This window comes from Aythya ferina (assembly GCF_964211825.1).
Source record: "Aythya ferina genome assembly, chromosome: 1".
Lineage (NCBI taxonomy): Eukaryota > Metazoa > Chordata > Aves > Anseriformes > Anatidae > Aythya > Aythya ferina.
The window spans coordinates 203,018,585-203,032,937 of record NC_140296.1 but is presented as its reverse complement, the minus strand read 5'-3'; the positions used below and the strand labels follow the sequence as shown (position 1 = coordinate 203,032,937).

The following is a 14,353-nucleotide window of genomic DNA, read 5'->3' as shown; positions in this document are numbered from 1 at the left end:
CCCTTACCAGCAATACTGGTTGCATTTGGAGCAGTAAAAGTTCCCGTAAAACTGGTCAAAAATAAAAGTTTAAAGGCTGCCCCACAGTGCCATACTGACATAACCCCATGGGAAACAACGAGGCTACGCAGGCAGCCAGCCAGACTGACACAGCAGCGTATGAAGGCCACATTCTTGCCTTGTGCTTAGCTCATTTTAAGTAGAATCACATCCCATAACACTCCAGTCAGGCACTCAGACCCTCCCCTTGTCAGCATGACAAACAATCTCCATGGAGCTAGCAGCAAAGAGGTTAATGCCAAGGGGAACATGCCCCATGCCCTCAATGCAGAGCTTGATGTCCCTCCCTCTGTCCTCAGAAGATGGAGCTAGTCGCAGTGCAAGAAAACTTTTCCGGGAACTTGGGACTTTCACTCCCTGCCCCTGTCACAGAGACCAGCTGCAGACACCGTGCTGGGAAGAACTGATATGCCCAAGAAGAGGCTGACCTCGGCACAGGCCTTGGATTTCAGCAGCAATTAGCCGCTACCTTACGCAGCAGGACGTGGGCTGAGGCACAGGTCGCTGTTTCTCATGTTGATTAACCTCCATCCTTCATTCTGCAGCCGCTCTCTCACAGTGGGTGGCTCAGCAGTCAGCAGCTTGCTGGGTCTGAAGCTTTCTAGTCCCTCCTCAGAATATCCTAGCTGTGCATGTAACCCACTAGGAGCAACGTGTTGCTCTTTTACAGAGAGGATATGCTACCTGTCTATGGAGAAAAGATCTGAGATATTTCTCCACGGAGAGACTGCATCATTCCTACTCAGAGAGGTGTCATTTCTCCATGGAGAGGAGGCATGTGTTATTTCTCCATGAAAGGGACTACTCTATGTCCACAGAGACAAGTACCTGTTATCCCTCTGCAGAGATCATGACTCTGTAGCCACCTCCTTTCACAGTCCTTGCCCTTTTTCCTTGAGCTGTGAAACTTCTTACTTTTAGATGCAACTTCATGAGATACATTTTCATCTCCAGTGAATGAGGGGTGGTGACAATGGTTGGTTGTTTGGAGTAAAATCCCAGTGCTTTTGCTTAGGGTTAGCACCAGGCAATGCAAACGCACTAAATAGTTGCTAAAAAGTAAAAATAAAAAATAAAAAATAAAAATAGAAAAAAAGCAAATTTGCCTGTTTTCCCACCTGAGAGTCTGCCACAGGGCCCTCACAGTCCTTCAGCACCTGCTCCCCTTCTCATTTTCCCCATTTCCAAATCTCCTCAGCATCTCCAGCTCCAGGATCCCCACTCTGTCCTACGTTCTGCACATCTCTGCCTCCATCCTGAGCCATTTCAAATGAACACAGGCAAAATCTTTGCCCAAAACTCTGCAGAGCTGAGAAGAGAGCAGATACTTTGAAGAACATCAGCTCATTACATCAGGGAATAACTATCCAAGCAAAAGTTTTCTCCTTATAACACAGATTGTATCACACACCCTGTGCCTAAGAGACCTCCAATTACATCATGCAGACCCCTGAATCAGAAGCTGCCTGTGAACACTGCCTGACGACTGTAGTGCTTCTTACTATAGTAACATAACACAGAAGACATCGTTCCTGTAGGCTTTCCAGCAAGGTCCCAGGCAGTCGTTCAGAGCCTTGACTGCTCTATGCAGTTGGAGACAGACTGATCCAGTTGGGCAATGCCTGTAGTATGTACCCTCTAATAGGGTGAAGGAGTATTTACTTGGAAATAGCAGTGTTGCAAGCAGTGCTAGACTAATAGCTTGGCTCTTGGCAAAGATCGGATGTCTTTTAGACTTGGGGGATCTTGTACAGCCACAAGCCCAGCCTGCACAAGACTGCAAGAAGGCAAGCACAGACAAAGAAAATAACTAAGTTCAAATTCATAATGACAGCATGAACAGAAGCCAGGTCTGCCTCCCAGGTAATTGCTCCAGCAACCGGAAAACACAGTTCTACCTTGGAAAGGACTGCAGAAAACAGATCTAACGTTTCACAGATTCATGTGTATGCCAAGGCCTTGAGGATACTGGGTCTGCAATCCAAGTCTGAGCCACAGGTATTTGTCTGTATCACTGTCACAGCTCTGCTTGTGCCTGGTCATGGACCCCTGACCCCCAGACTGACCTCCCAGCTTTATTTTGCCCCTTTCTTGTTTATCTGGACTCGCCTGGTGATCATTGGGCTGTGTTGGTCACTTCAGTGACATCTGGTTTTTGCTCAGCCTTTGATGAATTCAGCAAATTGATGAATCCCCTTGGAAACCTTGGGGAGAACTCTCACTGTTTTCATGGGTTTTCAGATCAAGCCCCAGCCCTATCTCCACATCAAACTCCACACTTGGTTTGCTTCCTATTTACTCTGAATCCAATTCAAAGACTTGCTATTTACATCTAGGCTGGGGTCTCCTTGGGGAATGCTGCCTCTACTTCTGCTTCAGTGTGGAGCAAATCAGCTGGGGCATGCCAGCCATTAGTCCTAACACCAGAAAAAGATGCTCCCTGTCCTGAAATCTGAGGGAATCTTGCTCTGAAACTTGCTTTTTGTGTGTGTGTGTGACCATGTCATTAATTTTAAGTTTTAGAATTTGGGAAAAACAGATTATTCTGCTGTATGACAAGTACTTGCACCTTTTTTGGAAGCTGGACAGTCAAGGACTGCATGGACTGACATTCTATTTAGTGTAGTGGTTACTATATTCCATATTCACACCTAAAGAGAAGACTGAGATGACGATATTGTATGTTCCTGAGTAGGAGACAACTGCATCGATTTATTTGGTTCTGGAGACAGAGCACACAGTTCCTCTGCATCAACTCAGATGGTTGCTTTCAAATGGAAATGGAAAAGATGACAAATCTTTCTTCTTCACAGTAGCTTTAAAATCACTTAAGGCTGTAATTAGGATTAGCATTTTTTTCCAAAATTCCCTGGTGGTTTAAGGTAGTTCTCCTGGACAGCAGCCACTATGTGGACTTGTAGTCAACAGGCCCACGGCCAGCTCTGCAGCAACCAACAAAAATAAGTAGAATTTGGAGGGAGAACATCATGTGTCCAGGTGCTTGCCTACTCTCTCACCGCCCTGAAACTACTCAGAGAGAGCCTGTGTGTTGAGGCACAGAATTTAGGGATAAGTGTATATAAGGCCTCCAAAGGGGCTCAGACAGTGTGGGTCATGAATCAGGGTTACCAAAAGTGTCCCTTGGATGGATGCAGGCAAGCAAACTAAAGCATTTGCAAACACGCAGCAGGACCCAGCTTCAGTTGAGTTCCTCCTAGCACAATTAACCTCAAAGAAAATTACAGCCTGGCACACTACCATTGACAAGCTGCCAGGCTTGCAGTGTAGCCAGCTGATTAACTGGGTGTGTGGGCATTTGCTGCCTGTGGGAAAGGTAAGGTGAAATGAATCTGTGGTTGAAACAACTACATTTTATGAAGTCTGCAAAACATCTGCAAATCCACCCTGCTGGGGACACGTTCACAGTTTGGAACATGCCTGATCTGTAATGTTGGAATTGCAGGCTGGTAAAGGTCCTCCTTCACCATCCTTCCACCATAACCTGCTTTGTCAGGTTGGAGATAATCATGGTAGTCACAAGGTGGTGAACCTGTAACTGGCCTGTCTTTCTCCTAACTGGGGGACTGCAATGCCCCTACCTCTAAAGCAAAAGGTGCCCATAAAAATCAGCAGATCAAACTGTTCAAAAGGGCAAATGACTTTGCTTCCTTGTAAATCTTGTAGATATAACCTGCTCCCCACACTCTTCTGGCTCCAATTAAAAGCAACTATTTCATACAGAGCTTACTTTCTCTCTGTAAATGAAGGAATAAAGCTCTTGAGGACAGGAACAGTATTTTCCTTTCCAGTGGGACAGAAATAATGACATGAAGTCTTGAACACATGAGCAATTTTTTTTCACTATTATTCTCAAGGGTTTTCTCTTCCTGAACTTAATCTCCCTACCTGATAGATGGTGAGTGTCACAAAGACCCAGATCCTCAGTGGAGGTGGACTGCTGTAACACAGATGAACTCATTAGACATTACCAGGTTTCAGAGGCAGTGAAAACCACAGGAGAAATGTGTACATTAGCTGGTCTTTCCCACAAAGCTCATATATACTTCAGTGATATGAGGGGAATGTCTCAAAGGTCTCAATGATTTGATTTAGCCTGATCAACCAGTCCCACTACATGTGTTTGCGAATGGGTCTGGATATCTCATTGCTTCAATGACTGAGATATCTTAGAAATCGAAAAATGGCACAGATAAAAATTCATGCAGGAAATGGAAAACCTTCAGAGAGGAAAAGAGGAAATGACTCAGATCAAGGAATTGCAGGATGCATGAAATACTGACTCCATTTGAGTCACATCGCCATTAACTCCATGAAAGCAGATGGGTGAAGAGTTCAAAATCTCCTTGAGTTGCTACAGAAAAGGCTGCACAGCTGATGTCTCTCATCCTTGCTTTTACAACCCTGAAACTGGCCTTTGACATAGTTACCAAAGCTGACCTGAAAGAGCACTCTCTAGAAGTGCTGAGTGTATTTTTAGCTGATCTTGCTTGTGACTCAGTAGACAGAAATGAGGAAAGGCTGTCCCATGGGAACTCCCAGCTCTCTACACACTACCATAGACTACCACAGCTGAGAGAAAAAGAGGCATTTCCCCTGCTCACAGGTATCTTGCCACCAGGGGACATGTCTGTAATTTAATAAACATCTAAATACCAACAACAGTTGGGTAAAAGGGTCACTGAGCAAACATGGAAAAGAATATTAATCAGCCAGTCCTAGATCTTGGGCTTTCTTTACCTAATCTCCAGTTTGGGTTGTTTTGTGTGTGTGTTTTCTTTTTCTGTTTCATTTTCTTCATTTGTTTTTTTATTTATCATTTAAGCCATTAAATAATTCATAGTTCAGTGAAGTTCTGTGTTTTCAAGCAGCTAAAATAAGAGCCAGGTAAGTGTTTAATGCACATAGCACTCCTCTATAACATATCAGGGGTTCTCCATAAAAAGAGTGTATCTGAGATAATGGGCAAAAGTTGAGCACACCCTTGACAAAAGTTCTGGCTAGAAGCTTGCTACAGGCTCAAAGGGCATCTACTTCAACCTAATTAGCCTGAAAATTATGTATTTTTAGTAGGAAGAGCAACGAATTAGGCCTTTAAGGGTTAATCCCTGGCCATGTTGTTTTTAGTAAGTGTGTAAAAAAGAACTCTAATATGGTCACGAGGAGAATAAAAGCTTTCATAATATAAGGTTAATCTGCTGACCCGAGGCACTACTTGTGCAGCTCACACCAGCACCAGCCCCTTCAGAGTCCTAATCTCCCTGTTTCGGTGCTCTACAAGCAGATTGTCTGCTTTCAGCATGCAGGGCTGGGTGCATTTGGGCACTATGTTTATTCTGCAAGGCAAGGCAGACATTTCTCAGCCAAAGGATAACAGAAAGCCAAGAGCCAAGCTCTGTCCACAGGAATTTGTAATGATTCCAAGGCATCTTCATTCAAGACCTGCTTCAGCACAGTACTAGGTGTGTTTTTTAACAGCTCTCTATTTGCTGCTCCAGTCACTGGGGAAGGTAATTAGGAGCCATAAAAGCCATACTCCATTTTAGCTTACAGTGGAGATAATTGGATTTAATAGGGACCATAGCTTCTAAATGAAGATTTATCATCACCACTGAAACCAGATGGTGAAGATTTCAGCAGAGAGAAAGGCTCACCCACAATATCCTTGATCAAAGGCAGAGAACTGTCAGGGGATTTACATGGTTTGTGTTTGTGAAGGCCATTTAGGATAGTGTTGGTGGCCAAGAAAAAAAAAAAAAAAAAAAAAAGCATGCTTTCAAATAACCACAATTTCCAGAAATGCCACTCCAGGTTCTAGGCAGACGACCAAGGATCCTGAGTGGACTAATTAGAGCCCCTTTACTGGCCAAGACAGAAGTCTGAGCCATTGGCCTTCAGTCATTTTAGTAGGGTTGTAATATGACATCATCCATCCAAGCTGAAACTGCCCCATACTGGTGTCTTATTAGAATTGTAGATTTTTTTAGGTTGGAAAAACCTTCAAGATTATAAAGTCCAACTGTCAACCTGTTCTGTCAAATCACTAAACTGTGTCCCTTAGTGCCACATCCATACATCTCATAAATACCTCCAGGGATGGTGACTACCTTTTCCATGGGCAGCTTGCTTGACTACCCCTTCTGTGAAGAAATCTTCCTAATATGCAATCTAAATGTCTAAATTTGATACCACCTTAACCTATGTGGAAAGTGACACTTCCCACTGCCTCTAGTTTGGCTATGATAAGAACGCAGAAGATAAAGATTTGGCCCATTCAACAGCCAGAAACCAACTAACAACTCATGACTGGAGCAACTCTTTAAGTGGAAGGAAACTACTAACCCTACCCAGGCTTTTCTCCTGTTTTCCACAGATACTTTAGATGGAAACTGGGCTTACCTCTCCAGTGTGAGTGCAGACCTGAGATATATCTATCTGAACAGAACTGAAATATTCATTTAACTCTGCTTCTAGTTTGGAGTGATAATATCGCACTGAGAGAGAGTTATTCCCCCAGGAATGGTGCCCTTTCAAACCAACTAGTTGCATCCTGAAATGGAGCTGGTTTCCATCTATCCAGCTCAGAGAATTTGAACAAACATGTTTAGATACTAGCCTGAACCCTCCACGTCGAAGGCCAGTTTTAAGCATTGGTGATATGGCCTTCAGCTTGATGTATTGGCTCATGTCAGGATCTTTTCCCTGGAAATGTCTGAGATTCATGGTGAAAGAATCAAATTCTCCAACAGTACAAATTGACCTTTCTTTCAAGAGAACCCATTGAGTTGTACATGACTATGGATTTTGCCAGCGGTTTTATAATGTGAAGACAGAAGCATCTTCTCTCTGCTAAGCTGGATACAATGGTCTGCTGAATGCACTTTGCTGGGAATTCTCTTATTCCACCTCTCTTCAAAATGACCAGAACAGAACTGCCCGGCACAATCCTATCTGTTCAGTTTTGGCAGTACTGGCCTTTTATGCAGAGCGATGAAGTCCTCTACACTCCTTGTTTCCATCCCAACCCCATTAGTATGGTAATTTCTCATTGCAGGTAAATCGTCTTGCCTTGAGGTGTCTTCAGAATCTCGTTTCACCTCAGACATAGCAAATATTTTGGAGAAGAACCCACTTGGTGAGATGAAGCCTGAAGCAAGCTTTTTACAACCATAAAGCCAACCAGCCCATAACACATGCAAGGACCTCACCTGTCTCAGTTTCGTTCCCACCATGGATGCGCTGCTGTCAAGGACAAAGACAACGTTCTTTGGTAACGGAGGAAGATCTGTGGGGGCGAAGTAGTGCACGAAGTACCCGTTAAGAATCTGTAAAAGAGTAATGAATTTAGGAATAGAAGGAAGATCATGATGCAATGATCCGCGCATATAATTATAGGATAATTCATTCGGCACACGTGGTCCTGCTTTCAATATCTGTGACTCTACTCTGGAGGATGAGTTCCCTCTTAATCCCAGTGCCCTGCTTATCCAGATTGGGGGGCCTAGTGAAATTCTTTGCATCTCCTTCCATGGTGGACATTAAGGTTTCCTTCCAAATGCAATAAGGATACAACATCCAGGGATCAGAACCACTACATGAAACTGAAGAGCAAATACAAAAAGAAAGCCAATGAAGTATGTAGCTGTTTTTGTTTTAAGTCCATCTTGTGGCTGCAAGCTCATTAATTTTATTTTGGATAGTTCTCACAAGATGGAGAAGTAGCCTTCACTTGGAAAACATCTGACAGGACACAGGGAGCATGCAAGACAATCGAACCATTTCAGACATAGTTAATAACATAGAAAAAATCAGTCATGTAACATACCTGAATATCCCCAACACTCAGCTCCCGGTTGACATCGTATCTAACTATGAAGTCTCCCAAAATGCCATTTCGGGCAATCTTGGTTTGTTCAACAACATTGGGACTGAATGTAACTTTAGCTAAGGTTTTTGTATGTCCAATTACAGTAGAAGGAGGAGGAGAAACATCACCTGTTGAGATAAAACCGTAATATTACAAGTTATTCCTATTTTCTTACAGACTTCCAGGCACAACACACAGTGTATTACCATGGAGTTAGGCCAACTAGCATAGTTACATACTGAGATTGAAGATTCATCTCACCAACAATAAAATAAGAATTTAGTAACCCCTGCCCTGAATGCTAAACTGAATTCAACATTGCAACGTTATCAGGGATAGAAACATTTATGCAATATTCCTATGTTCATTGCTGTTTGGAGGTCACTGAACTCAAAAGGCAGATACTCTCTGTGTGACTGCTAATCAATTTCTGTGCATAATACACATCAGATATCTAGGTGATATTAATACCAGCTAACTCAAGACATCTAGAATGCAGATCCTATACCTGAGCTCCTGCCAGTCAAAGCAGATATGATTCACTTGACCTGTTTAAACATTTCCTCTAGGATGAGATGAATCATACTGCAGATTTCTACAAAATATAAAGAGATCTTGAGGTGACTTGTTAGATATACTACAGACACGTGAGGTGGGATTGATCTGGCTGATTACAAGTGTCTGTGTAATGTCTACATCTGAACAAGTCACCGTAGCTCCCTTTATATGCAGCAAGAGCTATCAGTACAGTCACTGCAACTTCAGTCTGACATATTGAGCCAAAACCCAAACTTTGCTAGTGCAGTCAAGCAAACTGCATCCCGGAGATGTAACTCACCCCGATCTCCTTGAATCTGTCCTGAGTCAATGAAGACAGACATGCATCCCAGAGAAAGACAATAATTCAGGGCTGAATCTCCCTGAAGGAACACCTGCTTGTCTTGTCAGTTGTGTTGATTTTTTGAAGTTAAGTGATATGAAGATTTCTTCTTGTCTCTTTGTGTGGCCAAAATCCTACCTTACTGTCTTTTGGTGTGTCAGCTGTTTATTAGCTGTTTATTCCCTCTAAATCCCATGTGGACCCTTACATCAGACCAGCCAAAGTTTCAGAGCTGGCCTTGACCTGACCCAGAGTTAAGGGATAAGTGCTTTTCCGTTTGTGCTAACTAGCCGTTGAAAACTCTGAAATAGATTCTTAGCTGATGTTCTTTTTGGGTGCATCAGCTCTTACAGTGACTCCTCTGAGGCATGGAAGTACTATTATTTCTGCTCATGTGCTGATTAAAATTGGTTGGAATTAAATGCTTAATTATGCTGTGTTGGGGGGGAGGGTGTCTCTGTTCTTTGCCAAATATAGCCCAAAAAAGTTTGTGGTATGGCAGGGAAAAGAAAAAATGTGTGAAATTTGGTTCTGTTGTAGTTGTTCATAGTGCAAGTATCTACATCAGAGCTGATTTTCTAGGCTCCGTTATGCTCAACAGAGATCAGATCAAGGATCAGGGGAGATTAGAGTATGATACATCTGGTCATATGTAGGCAAATTCTTCTGGATAATTTTAATTATGTCCTAGACTCTGTTAATGATACTGATCACAATGACAAGGTGCAGGCAGGCTTGGAAAACTGCTTTCCACGGACTCCTGTAACACTGTCTGTGTAATGAAGAGTGGCACTTCACCTTTGTAAAGTGCTTGGAGCAGCGTTAGAGGACTGCAACATGACAGCTGTTGGCAACATTGAACACCATCCACCTCACATCTAGATCCCACAGTGATTTACCAAACTGGATACATAAAATTACATCCATTTAACAAGTGGGAAAATGGAGGCGTGAAGCGGTTACCTAACCCTCCTGACTTCCCACAAGTCAAAGTCCATAAAAATGCTAGTTATAGGGTTCTTGTGGGTTTATAAAATGATTAGCCAAAGCTGTGACACTTGCCCTAAAATGTTATGTACAATCTAGACTTATCTAGGCAAAGGAATGAAAGTAAGACTCATGAATCAATAGCACTCTAGCATTTCACTTGCACATCGCTTTGGCTTTACTTTCACAGACATCCTGTGAGTACGTTTGAACAGATAAGGCACAAGAGCACTCTATCAAGGCAGGGAGGGGTTTCCACTTAGGACCGATTTCTACACAAAAAAAAAATTGTACTTGGAAGACCTGGAAAGTGAAAGAAACTCATCATCAAAATTCTTGATAAAAGGAAGTGCAATGACAGATATTACTCAACTTCAGTAAAGTCAGCAATTGACTCTGCATCACAGCTTCTCTAAGTCAATTCTAATCCATCCATCCTGACAGAAACAGAACAAGAGGTCCCAACCAATGCATTGAAATTGCTTACAGACACTAGTGTCAAATGTTAAAAGGGGCTTATAAAATGATTACCCAGAGCTTTTTGACATTTACTCTAAAGTCTATGTACAGTTCAGATTTCCCCAGGCAAAGAAAAGTCATAAATCAGTAGCTCTATAAAATTTTATCTCCATGTTGATTTGGTTTTACTTTTATAGCCGCTCTCTGATCTGATGAATCAACAGATGTAATATGTTTCTAATACACTATGCATCAGATTTGCTTGTATTGGCCTTCTTGGATTTTGGGTCTGTCTTCTATCACTTCCAAGGTCCCATTTAACAGACAGTGTGTGGGAAATGCCCAGAATTCATAAAAATGGCTTAACAGCTCATTTATGTTTTCTGATTTATTTGAGGGTTTCACATTACTTCTCCTTAACTGCTGAAAAGCAAGCACTGCCATCAGGATTAGTGAAAGCCAGTCTTACACTGGAAACAGAAGGTCTCTCTTTTTACTCACTGCACACATATCTGTGACTGTAGCCTTTGGACTTCACTTCTACGTTTCTCTGCCCTGAGGTACATTGATGGGTTGAGCACGATATGCTGAGCATCACAACAAAATGAGTTACAGTCCCAGCATTTCTATGGACTGACTGTCTGAAATCAGCTGAGTAAGGTAGCCACTCCATGTTCCACATTCTCCTGTTTGTTAAATGAGCATAATCATACGCATCCAGTTTTGTGAAAGACTGTGGAATCTAGATGGGATCATGTGGATCACATTTCTTTTCTCAAATATTCTTCATAGCACTGTGTAAAGGTGGTAAGTGTCATTCCCTGTAACTCGGATAGGTCTTTAGGAACTCCTAGAGAGGAGCTTGCCAAGGCTGCCTCACATTGCCATTATCAGTGACACAAATATCTGTGAAAGCAGCTCCATCTTCGTAGTCATTCTTCTTCCATCTCTAAGATGGAAATTATATATATATATATATATAAAAGGACCTTTTTTATTGGTCCATATGGTGTATATATATATATTTTTTTTTATTTTTTTTTTACTTTTTCATCCTGGAATAATAGAAATCAACTCTGGAAGGCAGGTTATCTAATCCAACTCATGTTACCAGGCTCAGTCCCTTCCTACTTGATTTTGTGACATGGTCTAGAAACACTGCTGACCTCCAGAAATGGAAACTCAATAGCTGCCCTTGCCAGTCCTTTCCAGAACTCCACTTTTTCATGGTTAGGAATACTTTTTCAATGTCTAATTTACATTTTTCTTTCTGTATTACAAACCCATGACTTTTTGTCCTTTCTATTATTGACACAGAAAGCACAGTATTCTTTTCCACCTTGGAGCAGCCTTCTGTGTGTCTGAATACAATTACTATGTCTTTCCCAGGTTTCTCTTTTAGGCAGCATGATTGCTGGATCACGTTTACTCTTTCCCTGTTTACTGGCCCAGTTCTTATCAAATAAGTGACTGAGAAAGAAAAATCTATGAAGTATTGCAGACTATAAAACATGGATGAGCTCCAAAGACCGGAGCTAATCCATGCTCATGCTGAGGTCTTTAATAAGGTCTTTACACCAATTTTCCACCAAACTCTGATAAAATAAACAGAACAGACAAAAATATTTTTCATGCAAAAATGTAGTCCCCACATGATGAAAAGTTAAACCCAAATTATTTTGGAGGCTGGCAGAGGCAGCAAGAGAGCTCAAATGCCCAGTTCTTCCTCTGCTAACAGGTGGTAGCTTCTAGACAACTGTGACAAGAAATAAAATCCTGAAACTTACAACTCTGAAGAGAAATAAAATAATTTTTGAACAGTCTGGTATCTCCCTGCCCAAGTCCGTGGCTATTTCTCACACTGCTGCCCTGTAGGAACAGGATGAGAACATCCACTCCTGAGGATCCTGGGTTAGACGTCATTCAGAAAATGGCTCCACGCTGGGGTCACCAGAAAAGACCAGGATCACTGGCCTCAACACCTCCTGTTTTAGGCTTTGTATATGACAGAAGTGGACACCTGAACACATTAAAAATTTGTTTTCCAAAACATATGTGTCTATCATCTTCCTGTAGGATAAATACAACTCAAAGATGGTGCTGTGTGTGAAGGAGTCACTGGCATAGGAAATATCCTGGAAAGACCTGGTATCACCTCGTTTCTGCTCCATTCTCAGAGAGGATGTACACAGGACTTTCCAAGAGCAAAACACAGGGTGATTTTGCATAAATATCTGGAAAATTGTGAAACCAAGTTCAGTCTTGTATCTTGGGCCCTTACAGCTGAAACCAGGACGAACTGGACTCTTTACTGTTTCTACTCCTACTGCTACAGTGCTGCTTTATAAATGGCAAAAAAGTGTCCTTCACTCTTTCACATCAAGGGGCATCTCCTGTCTACAAGTCTTTAAGTTTTGTCTCTTCTATTTTGTCTCTTCAGACTGTATGGATACTAGCAGTTTGGATACAGTCAAAAGTGCAACTCATGAATGAACATTTAAACAGAGAACTTGTTTTTCAACTGTGTTTCCTGCCTGGTGCATTGGCTCTGCTGATAGCATGTAGAAAACACTACAAATGTAGGAGGACTGGTCCATGAAATATAGATCAGCTCCTCCACTTTTGGCTATCTAAAATATTTGCTCTCATTAGTTTCACCAATAGCATTTATTACCACAGCGGGTTGGCTTTTCAGCTGTGATCATCAATCACTGCTAGCACTCATCATCTGGAGCTAGTGATGGCTGCAGAGCCAAACAGATTTGATTTGCATCTTGATTTTCCTATCCTACATAAGTTCTTCAGGACCTGTATTCAGAAGAGGAATGCCATTTCTTATGCAGGTCAGTCACAGTTGAAAGTATTCAAATGACTTAGGAAGGTACATCCCATCCTGAATTCTGATCTGAGGTTGATGGCACTTCGGACATGTTACTGAGAATGCCATTAATTTATCACTTGATGTCACAATACAGTTTTCACCCAATAGTTTCAAGGTGATTTATTAATGCTTATCAACATCTCCCATTCTGTCATTAACAGAGAGGTATTGTAGACATCTTTGTAACCACAACAAACTGAGGAAGAGAGTTTTCATGATATATTCAGTCTCAAAGCAGTCATGCAGGACTACCTTCCAATGTGTAAGCCTCCATCCTTTGTTTGGTCATTTTTTAGGTCATAGCCTCTCATCTGGGGCACCACAGGTAACACAGTATGGCAGCATCTGGTTTGGCATCCTTTGCTGGCCACTTACAAGACGGCTACCATGCCCTCCAGTGAGGTGATCCTGAAGAGTTTTAAGTCACATGAAGTCTGAAAATAGACCAAGCACTGTCTTTTTGTTGGTTTGCAGCCACTCTTTAGCTGTAAGACCTGCAATTCACTGGTCACTTAAATTCACTTAAAAACCCACTGCCTTCTATGGCGGTCTCTCTACATAAGGATGTCCTGGTCTTGGGTCTCTAGGTGTTGTATGAGCAAGAAGACTTTGCAGACATTAACGGCTCAGATGTTTTGTTTTCCAGATGAAAGCAGACTGAAGTATAGTGGATTTCCAAGTGAAAAACTCCTTGCCTTGAACTAGGAGTATTCTTGTGGTTTCCATTTGTGCTCAGGAAAGCAGGAAGTTCCTATTGTCTGCTCCAACTGTGATTGATCTTGTTGGTCAGAAAAGGTCACACACAAAAAATCCCTCTCTGAAACAACCCGTCCTTCTCTGAGACTCTCTGCCAAGTCTTTTATTTTGCTTCAGATCAGAAAGAAGCTCCTCTGAGTGACACTCAGCTGAGTACCAATGAAGCTTTGGTCTGGCAGAGACAAAACCCACTCCTGCCTGCCCACGGTGGACCCAAAAAACATGTTTTGCACTTCAGTGACTTCCCTAGCAATGATCTCAGCAGAGCAACCAGATTTCACCAACTGTATAGGTTGATTATGCTATAGAGTTTTTAGTAGCAGTTCTGAATAAGGATAAAGCAAGTGAATCTGAGTTTCAGTTGCTTTGCCCATTCTACAATATCACATCTATTTTATTTACATTTTACTGGCTCGGGAGGATTATAGAATTACAGAGCTTGGGC

General features: G+C 42.1%; 1 protein-coding gene across 1 annotated transcript in view; it reads right to left on the bottom strand.

Moving 5' to 3' along the window:
• Positions 1-14,353, bottom strand: part of ITIH5 (inter-alpha-trypsin inhibitor heavy chain 5) — a 46,235-nt gene that overhangs the window by 19,396 nt on the left and 12,486 nt on the right. The window contains exons 6-7 of the mRNA XM_084506295.1: positions 7,904-8,073; positions 7,287-7,403 (exon numbers count right to left, since the gene is read on the bottom strand). Coding sequence (XP_084362421.1) covers positions 7,287-7,403; positions 7,904-8,073 — 287 coding nt within the window. The remainder of the gene's footprint in view (positions 1-7,286; positions 7,404-7,903; positions 8,074-14,353) is intronic.